A 23,032-nucleotide genomic window follows, 5' to 3' on the forward strand; every position below is an offset into this window, starting at 1 on the left:
AGAGAGAGAGAGAGAGAGAGAAAGAGAGAGAGAGAGAGAGAGAGAGAGATCAGTCAGATGTCAGATGGCAGGCAACAAACACTCATTTGAAAGTCCTAATTTCTACAAATCCAGTCGGTAAAAAGGCAAATTTTAAGGTTTTATTTGAATTTTATGGGGTTGTTTAAAGCAGTGGTTCTCAACGTGGGGTCCGGGGACCACCAGGGGTCCTTGAGGGGGTTCCAGGGGGTCTGTTTAACCTGTAGATATCACATAAGAAAAGCCCAAAAACACTCCAGGAATCTGAAGTCTTGAAAACATTCAGTTAATTCAGTCGACACCACGATACAAATCAATCATTTCAAATCTTTTATTCAAATTGCCTGGAATCGCCTCGATTCTCGGACAGATTATGAGATAGTTCGTGTTGCTAGAAACACAGTGCAAATGGGAAAACCTTTCATGTCCCGCTAAAATCAAACTATTGGGAAACGCTAATGTTAAATAACAACCAGAAAGACTAGAGTAGCAACTACAATCACTGAACCCGCCTCCCCGACAAAGTGATCAACATATACAGAGAGAGTGATATGTCTAATACATGTAAAGTCATTCATAAAAAAAAACTACACTGCTCCAAGAAAATAAAAATAAAAATCAAAGGCCTATTCTGTGATTTCGTGCCCCCTGTTGATACTCTGTCACCCCAATAGCAGTTTTGTTTACCTATTGATTTACTGGATTGAAGACTTTTTTTTTTTTCACCACTCTTTACATGTGTTATCAGAGCTTTGGAACAAAGACTGAAAATAAGTTTGACAAGCACTTTTAGCTTGTAGAAATCGTTTAATTCATTCAATTCATAAACACCAGAGTAAAGCAGAGCTGTATTTTGAGCTATGATGAGCTATGCAATTCAACAAAAAAATTGTCCTACAAGTTTTCAAGAACGCATGTGAATGAATGTATACCCGACGTTTAGATGGTCAAATAAATGGTGGATTGCAACTTTACAGAGAAATTCTTGTGTAAACTGAAGTTATCCAGGATCAGTTTCTCCTTTCAGATTCTGATGGGTTGAGACAGTCCGGGACTCTGTTGGCTGTCCTGAGGTCAGCCAACACTCATGCTCCGTTATCCAGAAAGAAGGAGGGGGATCTGAAGTACTAGGCTATGAATGAGGACAGTCTGGTCAACAGTCAGTCAGTCAGTCAGTCAGTCAGTCAGTCAGTTAAACTTTTCAGGCAGTCAATGAATAAACTCTTCAATGTTCAATCTCTTTGTCACCCAGCCAATCTACCAGTCAATCAGTCAGTCAGTCAGTCTGTCAGTTGGTAAACCATTTAGCCAGTCAGTCAAACAGCCAGGCAGTCAGTAAGCCAACTAACCAGTGCAACAGCCAGTCATCCAGCCAGCCAGTTATCCAGCCAGTGAGTCAGTCAGCTAACTAATTATTAGAGCTGAACAATTAATCGAAAAGAAAATCTAAATTGCAATAAAAACTTCTTTAATTTCCAAATCACAGAGGCTGAAATTAATTGCTCAAGAAACATGGGAGTTTTTTTCTTTGGTCCATGAATCAAAACCTTTCATCAGACTCAAACTCAGTAAATCCTGCACAGTGAGTCTATCTTTTTTTTTTTTTTTAACAAAATCAATTTTCTTTAAACAATTTTAAAGTTAAAAAATTTGTGACAAGAAAAACTTGTGAAGATATGAATTGCGATATTCTGTCAAATAATCGCAATTAGATGGCAGCTAGTCTGACAAGCTGCCAGCTAATTGGCCAGTCAGGCAGGCAGTTAACCAATCAGCCAACCAGCCAACCAGCCATTTAACGAGTCAGTCAGCCAATCAATTATCCAGTTAGTCAAACAGTCAGTCAGTTATGCAGCCAGTCAGTCAGTCTGCCATTTATCCAGCCAGTAAGTCAGTAAATTATGCAGCCAGCCTGTCAGTCAGTCAGTCAGTCAGTCAGTCAGTCAGTCAGTCAGTCAGTCAGTCAGTTATCCAGTCAGTGAGTCAGTCAGTCAGTCAGTCAGTCAGTCAGTCAGTCAGTTAGGCAGCAAGTCAGTCAGTCAGTCAGTCAGTCAGTGAGTCAGTCAGTCAGTCAGTCAGTCAGTCAGTCAGTGAGTCAGTCAGTCAGTCAGTCAGTGAGTCAGTCAGTCAGTCAGTCAGTCAGTCAGTTAGGCAGCAAGTCAGTCAGTCAGTCAGTCAGTCAGTCAGTCAGTCAGTTATCCAGTCAGTCAGTCAGTCAGTCAGTCAGTCAGTTATCCAGTCAGTTATCCAGTCAGTCAGTCAGTTATCCAGTCAGTCAGTCAGTTATCCAGTCAGTCAGTCAGTTATCCAGTCAGTCAGTCCCGACACAGTGACAGACACAGGCAGCCATTGTTGTAGACGTCCAGTGATTTCCATCATGTTCTCCTCTGAGCGCGAGCAGAACAGCTTTCACACAGGACGGGCTGAGAGTGTGTGTGTGTGTGTGTGTGCGACTGTGTGTGTGTGTGTGTGTGCACAGTGCGTATATGTGTGTGTGCGCGCATACATTGATGTGTACGTACATGCCTGTGTGCACATGTACAAAACAGGCTCTCAGCTCTGTCCTCAGTTCCTTGCAGGCCAGATCAGTGATAGATAGAGTGGCGCTGTTGAAGGGGGGATGGAAAGAAGGAGGGATGGAGGGATAGGAGGAGGAGGAGGAGGAGGAGGAGGAGGAAGAGGACAAAGGCTTCATTCTTTCCCGGTGGTGAGGAGTTTCAGGGCTTTCTGGAGGTTCTGGATGGCGGTGGTGACGTCCTCGTACTGCAGGGCGCTGCCCGCGTACTTGCAGTACTTCTGAGCCCTGGTGAAGTCCTCCGGAGTCAGACGCGCATCGCCTGGAGCGAGGGAGGGACGGACGGAGGGACGGAGGGATGGATGGAGAGGAGGAGGAGAAAACAGAGAGGCAGAGAGCGGGAGAGACAGGGGGAGAGGGGAAGAAAAAGGCATATGGGAAGATAGGGAGAGAAAAAAGTGAGAGGGAATAAGAAAGAGAATGAAAGAGCAAAAAAGAGAGAGAAAGAGGGAGAGGAGGGAAGAGAGAGGGAGAGACAAAGTAAAGAAAAAAGGGAGAGAAAGAGAGAGAGAGAGAGGGGGAAGAACACCAACAGAGGAAGAGAAAGAGGAAGCGAGGAGAGTAAGAGGAAGAAAAAGCAGTAAAAGAAAGGGGAAGACAGAGAGAGAGGAGTAAGAGATTGAGGGAGAGAAAAGAGGAGAAAGAGGGAGAGGAGGGAAGAGAGAGGGAGAAAGGGGGAGAGAGAGAGTAGGAAAGGAAAAGGCAGACAGAGTGAGGGAAGAACACCAAGAGACGAAGAGAAAGAGGAGAGGAAAGTAAGAGAAAGTAAAAAAGCAGAGTGAGAGACGGTAAAAGAACAAGGAAGAAGAGAGAGAAAGGGAGAAGGGGTAAGGGATCGAGGGAGAGAAAAAGGAGAAAGGGAGCAAAAGAGAGGGAGGAAGAGAAAAGGAAGAAGAGAATGAAGGGGAGAGAAGGCAAGAGAAAGAAAGATAGAAGAACACAAATAGTGGCAGTGTAAAAGAGACAGAAATAGCAAAAAAGGACAAAGATAGAGAATAAAAAAAGGGAAAAAGAAGCAAAGGGGGGAACATGGAGAGAGGGGGAGACAGAGAGAGAGAGAGAGAGAGAGAAAGAGAGAGGGAGAGAGAGAGAGATTAGTCAGATGTCAGATGTCAGGCAACAAACACTCATTTGAAAATCCTAATTTCTACAAATCCAGTCGGTAAAAAAGCTAATTTTAAGGTTTTATTTGAATTTTATGGGGTTGTTTAAAGCAGTGGTTTTCAACGTGGGGTCCGGGGACCACCAGGGGTCCTTGAGGGGGTTCCAGGGGGTCCACAGCAAACTGATGAACTGTTAAACTTCACTATTTAATTTATATCAAGTTAATACAATTAGAGAATGTAGAATAAAGACTGTTCTGATCGTACTGATCGTAGTTTCTCTGTTATCTCTCTACCTACAATACAGAGTCATGGGAATCTGGACAAAATCATATGTGACGATAAAAATATTCTCAGATTTGGGTCCGAGAGACAAAATCTCATCAAATGGGGGTCTGTGGCCCTAATGTGGAGTAAATTAGGGGTCCTTGATATGAAAAAGGTTGAGAATCACTGGTTTAAAGTTAAACCCATCCAGCCAATAATGTAGAAACGGTATTATATAGAAATAAATGGAAACTGCATGCAGGGTGGGAAATGACCACTGAATGAATGTAAGTAAATCTCTAACGTTATTCTACTTCAGCAGACATCATTTAGACACCCATTTTAAAAATGTAATTGGTTGGTAACATAGTGAAAGCAGCTGGTGAATTTTGGGATGTACCAGCCACAGTGATTGGTGGAAAAAAAACCATTTCCCACCCTTGTTGCATGTACAAAAAAACATGCAAATCCTGAAAAAGACAATCACACATCACTAACCTGCATATTCACTACTGGCAAAAGAAAAAAGGCAGTTATAGAAAAAGGGGAATAAATCTCCTGAAGTTGGGTTTGTATTTGCTTTACTGCATTACATCTGAGAGAAACTGGGTGGAAAACTGAAATTTGTCTATATGTCTGTCCAGCTCTATTTCTAACCTTTGAGACAGAATAGGCTGCACTTTTCTGAAGGCTACCATTTAAACACACAGAGGATAAAAAAAAAACGAGAGAGGAAATACAAGCAGGAAGAGACACAGAAACCTTGAAGGGTTGACAGATATATCTCACCACAAAAAAAAAAAAAAAAGAAATAAAAAAATGACAAACACAGGTGAGTTGGGCAAATGAAATCAAAGTCAAATCACGTCAAAACTCAACAAGGAGGAGAATGGTATAAAACAACAACAACAACAACAAAACAAAACAACCAAATACAAAAATAACTTTAGAATCTAGAATTTAGAATTTAGAATCTCTGAAATGAATCATTTTATTCTTGAAAGTTCTGGGCCAGGAGTGACAGAGAGAAAACAACACATCACACAGATTCAGATAAGAAACTATGAGTCTGATTACTACCTCTCTCTCACACACACACACACACACACACACACACACACGCACACGTCTCAAGACAGAGGAGATTCTCCTATGTGCAGGACTGTCCTCAACACTGTCAACAGCTGATGATTAAAACCATATGAAGCGCTGTCTCCTTCAGACACACACACACACACACACACAATACCAGAGAGAGAGAGAGAGAGAGAGAGAGAGAGAGATGTTTAATAAGTTGAGATATATTGGAAGTGTGTTATGCACCAAGTGATAATGACCTTATGGTGCCAATAAAGCCTGTTAAACTGAATTAAAGAGCCGCTGCCTGGCTGCACACAACACCTCAGGTTCTCACCAAGTCTCTAAATATTTTATCCTCTTTCTCTTAAGGATTTGTTCAGGAGCATGGCAAGTGCATCCTTAGCCAAGGGTTTAAACTAAAGTGTTTTGAGTAATTTATGCCGTAACACTGCGATTAAGTCGAGCATGAGATAACTGCTAACGGATGAAACTCGGCTCTTCTTTCCCCCCTGCCGACTCCACCGGGTGAGATTTTAAATACGATTACCGTAACTAAAAAGTTTCACGGCTTCCTCGCAGCAGATTAAAACCCTGCAAATATTAAAAACAAATAAGATAAATCCTGCTTCGTATTTATCGGGGGGAAAAGATTAACTGAGCAATGCCCTTGCCTCAACTTTTACATGTAAGTAAATGTCAGTTTTGCACTTTTACACCGATTGATATAGAGTGATTCAACCTATAGTCGGACCATGAAAGCTTTTACATTTACTATTCTTAAAGTAATAGCTCACCCAAAATTGTTTTTTCTGAAAACAACGGCTGTAGTGAAGATTTGCGCTAAATAACGGTGTAAAATATCGGTCTTTTTTCTCACTGTGTGATCGTTTTCCCGTTATTTTTTGTTCTTTTTTTTGCTCTTTTTGGAACTCTATAAAGATTTGGACCCCATGGACTTCAGCTGTTTTGGAGAAGTCTGCTACAGAGTTGTGCTGAAAACCTCCCTGTGTGTTATATGGACTAACACACACTTTTCATTTTTGGGTGAACTATCCCTCTAACACCTACAGTACGAGTTGGGTGCCTCTTTCCCAGGAAAAACCCTCTGGCACACGGTCAGTGATGTGATTCATGTTTCACAGAAGCGGTTTGTTAATAAATATAAGAAGGCAGAAGACATGTAAGAAGCCAATTATCACTCTGACAGTAGTTGTTGAGAAATCACATTTCCCAGACCCGAGTTTCCACAGAACAGGATCAGGTCCAAAGGTCGTAATGATAATCTGGATTCAGGAGAACCAGGTTTCCTTATTGTAAAAGGTATATTTTCAGCAGAACTTCCTTTTAAAAGCAGTTCAAGGGTCGTTGTGATGTGCGTCATGGAAAGTCAACGGCACCGACCCGTAACCGCCTGTCAGTATTGAGGAGAGTGTAATTTAGTGTGTGTGTATAATTTATTTCCGAGGAACTACCTATCGAAAGAGCGCAGAGGTCAGTGTGATCCGGGCTGTTTAAAGAAAGACTCAGCTGTAATCCTGCCGCATGACAGGAGGCGTCAAGGAAGAGGCGGTATTTGGGTAGATTAAGAGTGTGTGTGTGTGTGTGTGTGTGTGTGTGTGTGTGTGTGTGTGTGTGTGTGTGCAGTGCAGCTTCTCTTTGATCCGGCCTCATTACTGTAGTATTTAATAAAGAAGAAGAGACGAGAAGCGTCATTTGACCTCTTAGTCTCTCCGTCTTCCTCTGAGACAAACCACTCCCTGTGAGCTCACCAGGTCTAACTCCATGTCTCTCGCCCTCCCTCTCTCTCTCTCTCTCCCTCTCTCTCATTGAATATAGCCCACTAACTGTAGCTTTCTATCTCTACTACGAGGAGAAAACCTTGTACCTCCAAAAGTCAACTGAGAAATAAAAACAGCCACGGTTTTTAAACTGACACACAGGCCAAAGCTCCAGCTCTCCCTTTTCAAAATCTCAAAATCACACTTTTAGCACATAAATGAACGCCAACAAAAGCAGATTCTGACAACATATAAAAAAACGAGTCATTCTGCTCAGTTTTTTTTTTTACGTGAATCACTTTTTTTATACACTTGTTCAAACTGTGATTTTCTGTGATTTGTTTAACACTTTTTTTGGTCGCTGCATAATTCCACTTGTGTTATTTCATAGTTTTGATGTCTTTACTGTTATTCTAAAACGTGCAAAATAGTAAAAAGAAAGAAAAATGTGGTGTGTCCAAACTTTACATGCGACCTGTATTTGAACGCTCTAATCAGAATTTGTCAGCGTTGCCGTGGCAACAAGTAAATCTCGGTTTCACAACAGCTCGGCTGCGTTAGATAAAGAGACACAACAATGGAGAGAAGGACTAATTTATTCTCTTAGTCACTGCGAGTCATTCAGGATAGGAGCGGCGACCGAGTGACTCAAGTGTCAACAAAGTAATTCAGATTCTTTCTTTGCTTTCCTGGTGTGCCGTGTCGGGGTCAACGTGTTATAAAGTAATGAGTCACTGTAATCACATTACTTTTTCCTGTAACGGGGTAAAGTAAAGCATTACTGTTCTCAGTAATCACATTACAGTCACCGATCTGACAGATAGATTGTTATTTGCGTTTTATTCTTTAGCCTCTTTAACCTCTTTATTGGTATAATATCATCAAGAGATTCTCCTCATCTTCTCCTGACTTCAAATGCCCATAGCAGTTGAACCCTACAGGCTAAAAGATAAAATGCCAATCTGTTAGATCAGTAATTGTAATGTGATTACAATTTACTTGTGTTACAATTTTTAGCCTCTTTAAGGGGGCTTTAAGGGGGGTTTGTTTGGAGAGGTGAGAACACGCATTCGAACTCTGGTGCGGACCAAACAAGCGAACCGTGGTCCTCCTAAAAAAGTCGGGACTCGCTCTGTTTCCAAGTGAACCACGGTTCGGTTCGCTTTAGGTGAGAACGTAATCGGACTTAATATAGGAGCTAATATAGGAAGCAAACCAAAATACAGTGCATTGTGGGTTGAAAACGGATGTTGACGCTTGGCAGAGACAGCCGCGCCGCTCACTAGCCTCGCAGCAAAATGAGTCGAGGGCAGACGTGGGGGAACGATGAGGCGAGGGCTCTTCTGGAAATATGGGCTCACAACACTATTGCACAGATGCTTGGGGAAACACATAAGCAGGGTTCCCACTCTTTCCTAAACATCAAATTCAAGGACTTTTCAAGGACTTTCCAGGCCCAATTCCCTCAAATTCAGGGACCCAACACGGCATAGTTTGAGACACGGATCAAGGTTAATTACTGTTACAACACTGAGAATTTTTATAATGAGAACTAGCAGCTTTAAAGAAGCTCACAGACAACAATTAAAAAGAGAGAGAGACTTGAATGTGTGAAGACTTCTCAACTGTGCTGTTACAGTGATGGCAGACTATGTGGTCTCTTGCCTTCTCTAACACAAATATATAAATTCAAGCACTTTCAATGACCCATATCTATTTATGTCTATTTTCAAAAACCTTCAAGGCCTTGATTTTTTTTTCTCAAATTCACAAACTTTCAAGGATTTCAAGGACCCGTGGGAACCTTGCATAAGAATACCGAGGTCTTCAAACTCTTCAGTGATAAACTGAAAGAAAGGGGAATTGCAACACCAAATCATAATAATCAAAGCTGCTGTTGCTCCATTGTTGCCCGTGACGATGTGATTGACAGGAAGTGATTTTCTCTCGGAAATGTTCTGTCCAATAGATGAACGGCGTGTAGGACCGCGTGTCATTTGTTTACAAATGTTGGTTCGCTTAACACAGGACCGTCTGAACGCTAACCGGACCTAATGAAAAATGCAACACAGTAGAAACTCATCCAAAGCAAAGCAAACAGAGTATAGCTGTGAAAGCGCCCTAACTTTTTTATTGGCGTAATATACATCTAAAGTCTTATCCTGCCTTCAGCTCATGCCAGAAATACCAGATTTACGAGTAGAGCGACATGAACGAGCCAACAAAATTTTAAATACGACACGGAAAGTTGAAATTTAATGCTGTAGACGTGTTGTGGTTCTCAACGTGGGGTCCGGGGACCACCAGGGGGCCTCGAGGGGCTTCCAGGGGGTCCCCAGAAAATGGATGAATTGTTAAACTTCAGCATTATTTAATTTACATGAAGTTAACACAATTAGAGAATGTAGAAGAATGACTATTTTGATCATAGTTTCTCTGTTATCTCTCTACCTACAATACAGATAGACATGGAATTCTGGACAAAATCATATCTAGCAATAAAAATATTCTCAGATTTGGGGCTGAGAGGCAAAATCTCATCGAATGGGGGTCCGTGGCTCTAATGTGGATTAAATTAGGGGTCCTTGATATGAAAAAGGTTGAGAATCACTGCTGTAGACTTATCTATCTTATCTAATATCTTTATTAAAAACCTTAAAAAGACAGATTTTGTGTCTGTCATTATTTAGATACAATATTTATCGGCCCAAGGAGCACAAGTAAGCACAATCGTTTTTGGGGCGTAACGCACAAGCAGCCTAACGACTTACTTTTCTCAGGGAGTAATAAGTAAAGTGATTCATTACTTTGAAGAAAAGTAAAGAGTACATTTGACTTTGTTTCAGTATCCGACCCCGACGCTGCTGCTGTGATAAACTCGTCTTACGCTGCCAAAGCCTTGTCTCGCACAACAATAGCGTGACCGTTAAGACGAATCACAGAGAGCAGCGTGAAACTGAAACTAGGCCAAAAACAAGTCATCAATTTACATTTTTTTTTATTTTTTTTTTTACGTAGGTCTCTGCAGCTTATTATGATTACAGCACTCCACCCATCCTCGTCCAGTCAGACTCTCCAGGGGAACGGACTACAGTAAAGCAGACTGGAAACAACACACATCTATAATGGGTGTAGCACTATAGAACACACACACACACACACACACACACACACACACACACACACACACACCCTCTTTTCGTTCTCCCTGTATCCTCCCTCATATATAGGCCTCTAATGTATAGCAGGAATGCAGGACTGGTCATTGTAAAGCCCAGGGAAGATGAATTTACAAGAAAATGATGTTTTGATTGACTGTTTGAGGACGCTGTCACTGTTTCTCCTCTATCTTTCTCTTTCTCTGTCTGTTCTCTCTTTCTCTCTATTCCCTTATTCATTTTACCCCTCTTTCTTCCCTTCTCTCTCTCTGGATTCTCCCTCTTTCCCTCTCTATTCCTCCTTCTTTACCCGTCTTTCCACCTCTATCTCCCCCATCTCTCTCTCTGTTCTCCCCCTCTATCCTCCCTTCTCTCTCTCTCTCTCTATCCATCTCTTCTCCTCCCTCTCCTTTCTTCTACTGACTAAGTTCGAGGACTCTTTCTCCTCCGTCTTTCTCTTTTCTACCCCTTCTCTCTCTCTGGGTTCTCCCTCTTTCCCTCTCTATTCCTCCTTCTATCCCTGTCTTTCCCCCTCTATCTCCCCCATCTCTCTCTCTCTCTGTTCTCCCCCTCTATCCTCCCTTCTCTCTCTCTCTATCCATCTCTCCTCCCTCTCCTTTCTTCTACTGACTAAGTTTGAGGACTCTTTCTCCTCCGTCTTTCTCTTTTCTACCCCTTCTCTCTCTCTCTTTCTTTCTCTCTACTCTCCTCCTTTCTCCCTTCTTTCTCCCCCTATCCCTCAGTCCTTTCTTTCCCCTCCATCTCCCTTTCTCTCTCTCTCCCAACTCCTCTTTTCTGGTCTCTATCTTCCCTTTTCTCTACCTTCTCCCCCTCTCCTTTCTCCAAATCCCCCCTTCTCTTTCTCTCTCTCTCCCTTCTTTCCTTCTCTCTCTCCCTGCTTATTTATTTCCTACCCAATTCTCTCTTCTCTTTCTTTCTTCCCCCATCTCTATCCTCCCTTTCCTCTCTTCACCTCTCTCCTTCCTCCTCCATCCTCCCTTCTTTCGATCCTCCATTTGCTCCTTTCTTTCCCCCTTTATCCCCACCCTATTCTCTCCTTCTCTCTCTCTTTTGCCCTTTTCCCCATCTCCTTCTCCTCATTCTCTCTGTTTTCTCCCCATCTATCCTCCCTTTTCTCTCCCTTTTCCTGCCTTATTTCTTTCCTCCCCTTTATCCTCCATTTTCTCTCTTCTCCTCCCTCTCAATCCTCCCTTCATTCCCTCTCCATCCCATCTCCTCTCCCATCCATCCCTTTCTCTCTTCTCCTCTCTCCTTTCCCATCCTATCCTCCCTTCTCTCTATTGTCCAATCTCTATCCTCCCTTTTCTCTCTCTCTATTCTCCCCTACTGTTCTCTCTCTATCCTCCCCTACTATCCTCCCTTGTTTCTCTCTTTATCTCTACTCCCTTTTCTCCTTTCTCCCTTCTCTTTCCCAATCTCTATCCTCTCCTCTTTTTTCTTTCCCCCTCTACCCTCCCTCTCCACTCGTTCCCCCTCCATCCCTCTCTCTCTCTCTCTCTCTCTCCCTCCACCCATCCCTCTCTCCCCAGAGGAACCCTCTTAACTCGAACCTCCCCTCCCCTCCCCTCCCATCCCGTTTTCAAGCCATGAAATGACTGACAGCACACAATGAAAACTAAAGACAAACTTTTTTTTAAAAGGCTAGTCGGCAACTTCGGTTCATGTTTAACACTTTTACACAGTAGAGACTCTGTTTTAGAGGTATTGAATGATAAACTTCAGGTAATGATTTTTTCCCCCCCCAAAAAAAGTGGATATGCAATGTCTTGGAAGAGCTGACCAGAGTCGGAAGATTTGATTTGCTGAACCTAGTGTACACCAACAATTAATAAAACTAGCCTTATTTTTAGATTGACAACAATTATTGAAATTATATAATGGTTTTTCAAAAGGTTTCATGAGTCAAAGGGTCACAAAAAAGAATATTTCTATTTTTTATTATTATCCTATTTGCAAATTTGCCTATTTTTTCATCTTTCTTGCTTTCTTTTTTACTGTAATGTCATTTTACTAGACAACTTCTGAAAACACTCTCCGGAGAGGACACATCTGAAAACGGTGGTTTCGTGTTGTAGCGTGGAACGGGGGAAAACGGGACTTTTCAAAAACGCAAACGTTGATTGTCATGTGACCTCAGGCGCATCGTTGTCATGTGATCCATCCGGGCTGTATCGGCTGTTTCAGTCACGTTTCAACGCTTCAGAGGAGAGCCGCCCCAAACTCGCTCGCACAACTCAGACAAAGTACAGAAGAGAGAGAATAGAGAAGGATGACTCTCAAATTTATCCAGATTAGAGTCAGTGGACTAGGCCTTAGTCTACTCTTTCCTCTCTTCTTCCTCTACTCTTGCATTTCCCTTTCTTATTCTCTTCTCTTCCTCTCTCCTCTCCTCTCCTCGTTTCCTCTCCTCTCCTCTCTTCATCTCCTCTCCTCTTTTCCTCTCTTCTCCTTGTCTCCTCTCCTCTCCTCGTTTCCTCTCCTCTTTTCCTCTCTTCTCCTTGTCTCCTCTCCTCTCCTCGTTTCCTCTCCTCTCCTCTCTTCATCTCCTCTCCTCTTTTCCTCTCTTCTCCTTGTCTCCTCTCCTCTCCTCGTTTCCTCTCCTCTTTTCCTCTCTTCTCCTTGTCTCCTCTCCTCTCCTCGTTTCCTCTCCTCTCCTCTTTTCCTCTCTTCTCCTTGTCTCCTCTCCTCTCCTCGTTTCCTCTCTTCTCCTTGTCTCCTCTCCTCTCCTCGTTTCCTCTCCTCTCTTCATCTCCTCTCCTCTTTTCCTCTCTTCTCCTTGTCTCCTCTCCTCTCCTCTCCTCGTTTCCTCTCCTCTCCTCTCTTCATCTCCTCTCCTCTTTTCCTCTCTTCTCCTTGTCTCCTCTCCTCTCCTCTCCTCGTTTCCTCTCCTCTCCTCCATGACAGTTGGCAGCTAACCAACTATCATTTGGAAGTCCTATTTTGATTCTAAAAACCTTGTTGGCTGGTAAAACAGTGAAAGCGACCGCAGTATTTTGAGGTGAACTAACCACTGGGGCGGCTGGATAAAAACTTTACTTTCCTACTTTCCCTGCAGCAGAAGGGTTAAATCCTAACGATCCACGCAGCCGTCCTTTCTCTCGCCGCGCTAACGTCCAGCACATGAAATAATAACGACATCGAATTATTCCTCTATTTTAACTTTAACCTGGTGGGACGCTATAAAGGACCTCCGGTGGTCCCGGGACCCCGCTTTGAGAAGGAGCGCAGATCTAAACTACAGACCGACAGATAAAGTCTCTCTTGACTTAAGTGCTCATAAAACGTGCTTCTCTGCTCTTAAAACGTCTTGGAGAAGAGAAAAACGAGAAACAAAATAAAGATTGAGTGATATTTCACAATAAGACCGTAATCCCTGTGTTGATTTTTCTTTCTCCACTAAAAAAAAAAAAAGAAAACTGGCAAATATGCTGACTGCCTATTCCCAAGGACGGGAGAGAGAGGAGGAGGAGAAGAGAGGGAAAATAAAGAGAGAGAGAGCAAGCAAAACAGGAGTGAAAAGAGAGAGAGAGGGAAGACGGCCAGAACCACAGCGCTGGACAAGGGGGAGAGATTTGGAGCGGGAGAGCATTCAAACAGGTGGTAATAATAATAACGATAACTATATTTGTACAGCAATTTTCTCAAAAACGCTACAACATGCTGTAAAATAAATGGAACAAAGCAAACAAATTAACAATCAGCGATAATAAAGGGAAATGTTGCAACGCTCAGAACAGCAGAAACAGCACAAGACTATGTGACAGTAATATTATCACAGTATATCAAGTATATATTCAAGAAATAACTGCTCTGCTCAACAGTTTAAAGCTATGTTCAGTCAGGAAGCTCCAAACCAATTTTTTTTTTGCATAAGTTAGATATTTTTTCTAAGTTCTGCACAGTGAAAACACATGGGATCCAATCTTTTAAGATCAACTTTAAACCACAGATTTCAGATGTGATTCAAATCACATTTCTGAAAATGCAACTCAGTCTGACCTTAGATCAGATTTCAAGTGTTTTTTTTCCCCCCCGTCACTCCACATGTGACACGTATTTGATGTCACATCTCGCGACAAGAAAAGCAGAGAACCACAAACTACAGGTAACTGGATAACTTCTTTTTGGGGTATTTAAAGAAACATTTCTCTTATTTTTTTTGTGCCGTTCCAATAAACACAACAGCCATTGTTTTTGGCAATTGGCCGCCTCACACCTACATTTCATATCTATGCAAGCCATGCGATGTAGAGGCCGACTTCACCCCGTGAAGGAAAAACAGCACCAAGAGTCTTCCAATAACTTTGCGGTTTAAGTATGAATCTAGTCTTGAAGAGAGTTTGAATTATTCATTTTACCTGTATTTGTCCAGTTAAGGGTTTTGCTGAGCATGCATGCTACTTTTCACCACCGTCCTCCGTAATAATAACATTTTTCAAGCGGTGAAAAATAAACCGCATATAAAAAGCTGTTCCCACATATATATCGCAAATCCTACTGTATCTGCAGTATTCAGCTAAAACAACTACAATGTGATTTTTATTGGGTTTTTTTTTACCATTATTTATCCAAGGAAGGTCGACTAAGCGAAATGCTCTTTATCAGCAACGCCCAAATTTACATTCATACAGTTACACACACTCACATCCAGTACAACCACAGTCTTCTACTGTTGGCCTCTGCACATTTCTACTAGATAAGTAGACAGAAGCAACATTTGGTGCTCTTGTGGATTAAGAAAAAAGTCCTTAGGTTCATGGTGCTCATGGGAAACAAGAACAAGATCTGTAGAAAACAACTGAGATACTACAACTAAGAATAAGAACCTCCAGTGAGAAGAAAGAAAACTCTTGTAGAAAGTTAACTTTCAACCTTCGGGTTGAAACGCATCAGTTCTAAGCCAAGACAATAAAGCAGAGGTCAATAAAGCTCAAGTCCCAAGTCAGTCTCAAGTCTTGAGGCACACGTCTCGATTCGAGTCTCAAATCTTAACGTAGAACAGCAACTCAAGTCAGAACAAATCACGAGTCCAGTATCAATTTAATATCTTAAAGAAAACTAAATATCTAGGACTTTTCAATGCAATATGGTTTTAATTGGATAAAAACTTGGTAAGAGCATCATGAGTTTGATTTCTAGAATCAGTTTCAACTTCAATAAATTCAATCATTCCATACAAATTCAGAAAACAGAATTTAAATTCAGTCGTCCGCTGGAACAAATCTCATCACTTTCAATCTAAGTCATTTACACAAACACAAGATCTCAAGTCAAGACTTTAGAAACCTTTTCAAGTCATCAAAGTACAAGTCAGAGTCAAGTCCCAAGTCACCAGAACCCAAGTCAAGTCAAGTCTCAAGTCTTCTCTCCATGCATCAAGTCAAGTCTCAAGCAATTAAAACTGTGACTCGAGTCCCCACCTCTGCAATAAAGGCTTTTTAGATTCAAAGCTTTAAGTATCTTCCCTCCTTTTTGGATTCACAGAGCCTTGGACATCGCTCAAGAGTTTACTTTCTTCTCACTGGAGGTTTTCATTCTTAGTATCTCAGTTGTTTTCTACTAGAGCAGTTTTGGAGGGTGGAGTTTCTTGCTCAACGGCACTTCGGCGGCAGCTGCTGAAGGAGGGGAGAACACTGAGTTGAGAGCGACTTACGGGAAAAGGATGGAGCTTTCTGTTTGCCATAACCAACCTCTTTACTCTCTCTCTGTGTCTGTCAGTGTCTCTCTCTCTCTCTCTCTCTCTGTGGCTAGCCACTAGAAACTAATGATAGTCTAGACAGCGGCGGTGTGGTTGTAATGATAGGTTAGACGGCAGACAGACCGCCGGTGTTAGAGCCAATCAGACGACGGAGAGCGAATGCTGGTGGGCACTGCGGTAACCGACACCTTCGTCATCACCGTCACCATCATCAACTCTCGCTCTCTCACTCTCTCAATCTCCCTGGTTATTTTATATCTCCGGGTGCTCAGAAGTTGGGTGTGAAGGGAGACGAAGAGGAGAGGAGAGGAGAGGAAACGAGGAGAGGAAGAGAGGAGAGGAAACAAGGAGAGGAGAGGAAACGAGGAGAGAGGAAGAGAGGAGAGGAAACAAGAAGAGAGAGGAAGAGAGGAGAGGAAACGAGGAGAGGAGAGGAGAGGAGAGGAGAGGAGAGGGGAAGGGGAGGAGAGGCGAGGAGAGGAAACAAGGAGAGAGGAAACAAGAGAGAAAGAGAGGAGAGGAGAGGAAACGAGGAGAGGAGAGGACAAGGAGAAGAGAGGAAAAGAGGACAGGAGATGAGAGGAAAGGAGAGGAGGAGAGAGGAAGAGAGGAGAGGAAACAAGAAGAGAGGGGAAGAGAGGAGAGGAAACGAGGAGAAGAGAGGAGAGGAGAGGAGACGAGAGGAGAGGAAACAAGGAGAGAGGAAACGAGGAGAGAAGAAGATAGGACAGGAAACAAGAAAAGAGAGGAAGAGAGGAGAGGAAACGAGGAGAGGAGAGGAGCGGAGAGGAGAAGAGAGGCGAGGAGAGGAAACGAGGAGAGAGGAAGAGAGGAGAGGAATCAAGAGGAGAGGAATCAAGAGGAGAGGAAGAGAGGAGAGGAAACGAGGAAAGGAGAGGAGACAAGGAGAAGAGAGGAAAAGAGGACAGGAGATGAAGAGAGGAGAGGAGAGGAGAGGAGAGGAGGAAACAAGGAGTAGAGGAAGAAGAGAGGAAAGTGAAGAGAGAAGAGCAGAGGTGAGAAGAGGACAGTGCTATCTTTCTATGAAGACTCCTATACAGAGTTCCCACACTTTTTACAATTAAATTCCAAAACTTTTTCCATAACTTCATACCACATTTTCATGACCGTATACTGCGGTGTAATGTAAAGCAACATTAAAGGAATAGTTCACCCAAAAATAGTACAAACTCCAGGCTCCAGAGTTCTCCAGGCTCGCGGAGGCTGAATACAGTGGAGGAAGACTCGATTTCATTAAATAATTGATAAAATTTAATTTCTTTTTCACACTGCATGGCGTCAGAAAACTTGGATTATGCTCCAGCTGTATGGAGAACATTTATGGACTCTTTTGCCCTTTTTGAAGCCTGAAGGACTGGACTCATTTACTAAAATTGTTTGGAAGAAAGCTTCTCCAGCAGCGGGCCTGGAGAACTGCAGCTAAATTGTTTTTCCCGGCATGAGGACGGTTTTTCCCGGCATGAGGACGAGTAGATAATGACCGAATTTAAATTTTTGGGTGAACTATTCTTATAACAAATGCTGACACACAGCATCCACTTTACAGACCAGCTGCATTTTAGCCTATACTCATTTTTGTCACATTTTTTCAAATTTCTCTCCTAAACTTTATTTGAATTATTAATTAATATTTTACAAATAATATGTTGCTCATAAAGAACACAGTTAATTGTTGAAAATTGGCTTTTACCACACTGTGATGAAGTTTCACAGCGTCCAGCTACAGAGGAGTGTGTGTGAAGTGTTTGCTCAGGCTGACTTTGGCTGTTGAAAACCATGGCAGAGTGGTAAAAATCAAACTTTAAAAGGGAAAAAAAAAAAAAAAAAGACTCCCACTCCTCTCCTCTCGCTCTAAAAGACACTGGTTATGTGCTATCCATCCATTTTCAGCTCGTCTTACTCTCCCTTACAACAAGAACAAGCTTTCATTCTCCGCTCTCTCCCTCTTCTTTTCAATCTCCTTTACTTTCTTATCTGCCCTCTCGCTCTTTTCTGTCTCTTTTCACTCTCCTCTTTACCCACTTTGTCCTCTCCACAGCTTTGAAAAACATCAGAGGGCTAAGCCAGCAGGTGACCTCAAAAAACTATCACCACTTCAAAGTGGACTTCAAAGCCCACTCGGGACGGCTTGGACGTGTCTCCTCCACCAGCCACTCTAAATACTGAGCCTGCTCTCCCAAAATGTTGTGAAATGAGCAAGATGTCCTGAAATGCAAATACATAATCTGTGCACGAAGAGTGATGGAAATGCGTTTCCCCGCCATGAAAGGATTACATGGAGGAGACGCGACTAGAAACAGGCGGCGGTGACGTTGACGAAAAAAATAAACGTGGAAAAAGAGTGCACGTTCATCTCAATATAAATCAATGAAATAAAGAGAAATAAACTTGATATTGGATGTTTTGTGGCGTTTTACTCACAAATTAAATCATAAAATAAATGGCTATAATGTCAAATGTAAAATGGATGTTAGGCACATTCCCCCAAAACACCGACTTCCCTTAAAGGGACTTTGGCTCCACTAGCAACACTTGAGTAATAAATAAAGTAAAAAAAATACCAAATCTATATATGGATGAATGCTGCTGTAAGGGTGTTGAGGTCGGAGGGTGGAAAATACATTTTACCTTCAACTCCCAAACACCTGAGTCTCAATTCCCGACTCGGGAAGTTTTCTGAGAGTGAAGTTCAAGTTTTTAGCTCCTTATTTACCTTTAACTAAAACCTTACCTTAACCTGAATTGTATAGTTGTGACAAACAGGTGGAAATGGCGTGCCCGGGTCATGCTATTGTCACATAACCCGGTTCGTGGTGGAGAGACAGAATTTTATGAGACGTTTATGAGATGTTGAAAGCCTATTCTGCAGGCTTTAAACAGCGCCCACACACATGTATAAATACGTCCCACGTTCTTCCAGGACAGTAAATGTCTCACGAGCGGTCTGTCTGATGTCTCTGACAGCCTGTAATGCCACTTTGTCTCTGTAAACCCCGACATGCAAAACTGCACTGAAGACTGAGGTTAGCTGAGTTTCCTTAATTGGGAAGAAAGAGGAAAGAGGGAGGAGGTGAGGATGAGGGGAGGGAGGAGAGAAGAGGAGAGAGGGAGGAGGAGAGAAGAGAGAGGAGAGGGAGGAGGGGAGGATGAGAGGAGAGAAGAGGTAAGGAGGTGAGGATGAGAGGAGGGAGGAGGAGAGAAGAGGAGAGAGGGGAGAGGGAGGGAGGGATGAGAGGAGGGGAGGAGGAGACAAGAGGAGAGGGAGGAGGTGAGGATGAGAGGAGGGAGGAGGAGAGAAAAGGAGAGAGGGGAGAGGGAGGTGAGGATGAGAGGAGGGAGGAGGAGAGAAGAGGAGAGAGGAGAGAAGAGGAGAGGGAGGGGGTGAGGATGAGAGGAGGGAGGAGGAGAGAAGAGGAGAGAGGAGGAGGAGAGAAAAGGAGAGAGGGGAGAGGGAGGTGAGGATGAGAGGAGGGAGGAGGAGAGAAGAGAGAGAGGAGAGAGGAGAGGGAGGAGGGAGGATGAGAGGAGGGAGGAGAGAAGAGGAGAGGGAGGGGGGTGAGGATGAGAGGAGGGAGGAGGAGAAAAGAGGAGAGAGGAGGAGGAGAGAAAAGGAGAGAGGGGAGAGGGAGGTGAGGATGAGAGGAGGGAGGAGGAGAGAAGAGGAGAGGGAGGAGGTGAGGATGAGAGGAGGGAGGAGGAGAGAAGAGGTAAGGAGGTGAGGATGAGAGGAGGGAGGAGGAGAGAAGAGGAGAGAGGGGAGAGGGAGGGGGAGGATGAGAGGAGGGAGGAGGAGACAAGAGGAGAGGGAGGAGGTGAGGATGAGAGGAGGGAGGAGGAGAGAAAAGGAGAGAGGGAGAGGGAGGTGAGGATGAGAGGAGGGAGGAGGAGAGAAGAGGAGAGAGGAGAGAGAGGAGAGGGAGGGGGTGAGGATGAGAGGAGGGAGGAGGAGAGAAGAGGAGAGAGGAGGAGGAGAGAAAAGGAGAGAGGGGAGACGGGAGGTGAGGATGAGAGGAGGGAGGAGGAGAGAAGAGGAGAGAGGAGAGAGGAGAGGGAGGAGGGGAGGATGAGAGGAGGGAGGAGAGAAGAGGAGAGGGAGGGGGTGAGGATGAGAGGGAGGGAGGAGGAGAAAGAGGAGAGAGGTGGAGGAGAGAAGGAGAGAGGGGGAGAGGGAGGGTGGATGAGTGGAGGGAGGAGGAGTGAAGAGGAGAGGGAGGAGGTGAGGATGAGAGGTGTGGTGGTGGGAGGAGGAGAGTGGAGGTGGTGAGGATGAGAGGAGGTGGAGGAAGAGAGGAGAGTGGGGAGAGGGAGGTGAGGATGAGAGGAGGGAGGAGGAGACAAGAGGGAGAGGGAGGAGGTGAGGATGTGAGGGAGGGAGGTGGAGAGAAAGGAGAGAGGGGAGGGGAGGTGAGGTTGAGAGGAGGGAGGAGGAGAGAAGAGGAGAGAGGAGAGAAGAGGAGAGGTGGGGGGGTGAGGATGAGAGGAGGGAGGATGAGGAGAGGAGAGAGGGAGGTGGAGAGAGAGTGAGGTGAGGTTGGTGGGGAGGTTGTGTTGGAGAAGGTATGGTGTTGGGATGTGTGGAGGGAGGACGAGAGAAGAGGAGAGAGGGGAGAGGGAGGGGAGGATGAGAGGAGGGCGAGGAGGAGAGAAGAGGAGGAGTGGAGAGGGAGGGGGAGGATGAGAGGAGGGAGGAGAGAAGAGGAGAGAGGAGGAGAGAGGAGAGGGAGGAGGTGAGGATGAGAGGAGGGAGGAGGGAGAGAGAGGAGGAAGGAGAGGGAGGAGGGGAGGATGAGAGGAGGGAGAGAGAGAAGAGGAGAGAGGAGGAAGAGAGGACGAGAGGCGAGGGAGGAGGTGAGGATGAGAGGAGGGAGGAGGAGAGAAGAGGGCCGAGGAGGATGAGAGAAAAGGAGAGAGGGGAGAGGGAGGGTGAGGATGAGAGGAGGGCGGAGGAGAGAAGAGGAGAGAGGAGAGGGAGGAGGTGAGGATGAGAGGAGGGAGGAGAGAAGAGGAGAGAGGAGGAGAGAGGGAGAGGAGAGGGAGGAGGTGAGGATGAGAGGAGGAAGGAGGAGGAGAAGAGGAGAGTGAGGGGGTGAGGATGAGAGGAGGGAGGAGGAGAGAAAGGAGAGAGGGGAGAAGGAAGTGAGGATGAGAGGAGGGAGGAGAAGAGGAGAGAGGAGGAGGAGAGAAAGGAGAGAGGGGAGAGGGAGGTGAGGATGAGAGGAGGGAGGTAGAGAGAAGAGGAGAGGGAGAGAGGAGAGGGAGGAGGGGAGGATGAGGAGGGAGGAGAGAAGAGGAGAGGAGGAGGTGAGGATGAGAGGAGGGAGGAGGAAGAGAAGAGGAGCGAGGAGGAGGAGAGAAAGGAGAGAGGGGAGGAGGAGAGAAGGAAAGGAGAGAGGAGAGGTGGAATGGAGAGGAAAGAGGGAGCAAAAGAGAATGAAAGGAGAAAAGAGAGGGAGGAAGAATGGAGGAGGAAAAATCTTTCTCCTTTTCTGTCTCTTTTTACCTCTTTTTATTTCATTTCACCCTCTGTCTCTCTCTCCGGTCTTCCTCTTCTTTCTGTCCATTCCCCGCCTGCCTTTCTTTCTCTCTATCACTATTTCTTTCTTCCTTTCTCTCACCCTCTTTTTCACTCTCTCCCAACCTCTCTGCCTCTCTTTTACTCTTCTTTTTACTTTCTTTCTTCTTTCCTTTCTATCACTGCTTTTCTTTCTATCTCTCTCTCACTCTCTTTCTTACCGTCTTATTCACTCACACTCTCTGCTTCTCTCTCCACCTCTTTCTTTCTTTATCACTTTCTCTCATTTCACTCTCACTATCACTCTTTCTCTTTGCTTCTCTCTCATCTCTCTTTGTCACTGTCTCTCTCTTTTTATTTCTCTTTCTTCCGGCATTCTCTCCTCCTCCTCCCCTTCTATCTCATTTTCTTTCTCTCATTACAAGTGAAAACTTATTTCAGAAACCAGAATCCCAGAATTGTATTATGTGTTTCTCGATGGATTTTGGCAGAGTGGGTGCAGATACTTGATCTAATAGACGGAGACACTATCTGCTGTTAGACTCCATGATTATCATAAACTATGATGGTACACACACACACACACACACACCCACACACACACACATACATGGAAACATATGCATATATACATATTCAAGACCCTACATGCAGACTGATGCACACAAACAAAAAGAAACACGCACTCATTCAAACACAGTCATACTCTCTCTCTCGCTCTGTGTGTGTGTGTGTGTGTGTGTGTGTGTGTGTGTGTGTGTAGGCTACCCTAACGCAGCCCTCTAAGAACACGGTCATTATGTTGTCAGCAGCCACACACACACACATGCGCGCACATACAGTAGTAATTTACTGGTATTTTCTGTTAGTGGTTAGATGAAAATTCTCCCTGTAGTGATGGAGAGAGAGAGAGTGTGTGTGTGTGTGTGTGTGTGTGTGTGCTTACCCTCCAGGTTGGCGCTGAGCAGTGAGGGGTTGACAGTGGGCACTGATCTGGGTGTAGGCACTGGTTTAGCTGGTTCTCCTGGTCGACAGAAACACTCCACATTATGATAAATACTAATTATTGATTATTCTATATTGGCCTTAATAACGTTCATATATAAAGCACTTACCAGAACAGATTTACACAGTGCTTTATAGGCAGCTTTGGTTGTGGGAAACACCAAAAAGTAGGGCTGTAGAGTGCAATTTTATGCTTTCACAATTAATAATCAATATTAAAATGTTTATCTTTTTAATTCCACGGAAAATCCCAGTGTGGTATATCGATCTCTTCCAATAACGCCTGACCAATCACGATCTTTGGATTTTGCAACGTGCACCATGTGACCAAAACGAAAGTTAAGATGGAGAAGCAGGCAGAGAGCGTCTTTGGAAAAACAAATTATGGATAAACCAAACCGAACCAAACCATTATGATTAGTGGTTTGGGTTGACATCTTCCTTGATGAGACAATGTAGATCAGCTGAAACTGCTTCAGCATGATATTTATTTTTATTCTACCGTACTTCTATCATACTATTTTAATCCTTTTGCTCCAGGCTTGGCAGCAGCACCAACCGATGTCTTCTCTGGGCTTTTAGAAACTTTTTGTGCAAATTTTATTGGTCACAAATGAACAATACACATTTTAAATATTAGAAGGGGGGGGGGGGGGGGGGGGGGGGTGTACAGGTGCCTGGAGCTGATTGGCTTCAGGTCAATTTCTCACTCATGCTGAAAGATTTTAACTGCAGCGAACTATCCATCTCTCTCTGTTCACCTCTATTGATCTTCCATGGATGAACACCTCTTTAT

At 44.1% G+C, this 23,032-nt stretch overlaps 1 protein-coding gene across 2 annotated transcripts in view; it reads right to left on the reverse strand.

Moving 5' to 3' along the window:
- Positions 1–335: 335 nt before the first annotated feature.
- vta1 (vesicle (multivesicular body) trafficking 1) overlaps positions 336–23,032 on the reverse strand; it is a 77,608-nt gene continuing 54,911 nt past the window's right edge. Inside the window, exons 7-8 of one of the 2 annotated variants that reach the window (XM_071897112.2) lie at positions 22,178–22,255; positions 336–2,855 (exon numbers count right to left, since the gene is read on the reverse strand). In XM_071897112.2, the coding sequence (XP_071753213.1) occupies positions 2,710–2,855; positions 22,178–22,255 (224 nt within the window). In that variant the 3' untranslated portion in view covers positions 336–2,709. The remainder of the gene's footprint in view (positions 2,856–22,177; positions 22,256–23,032) is intronic. The other variant, XM_071897113.2, reaches the window with a different exon arrangement.

This window comes from Centroberyx gerrardi, chromosome 18 (genome assembly GCF_048128805.1).
Source record: "Centroberyx gerrardi isolate f3 chromosome 18, fCenGer3.hap1.cur.20231027, whole genome shotgun sequence".
In the NCBI taxonomy this organism is placed as follows: domain Eukaryota; kingdom Metazoa; phylum Chordata; class Actinopteri; order Beryciformes; family Berycidae; genus Centroberyx; species Centroberyx gerrardi.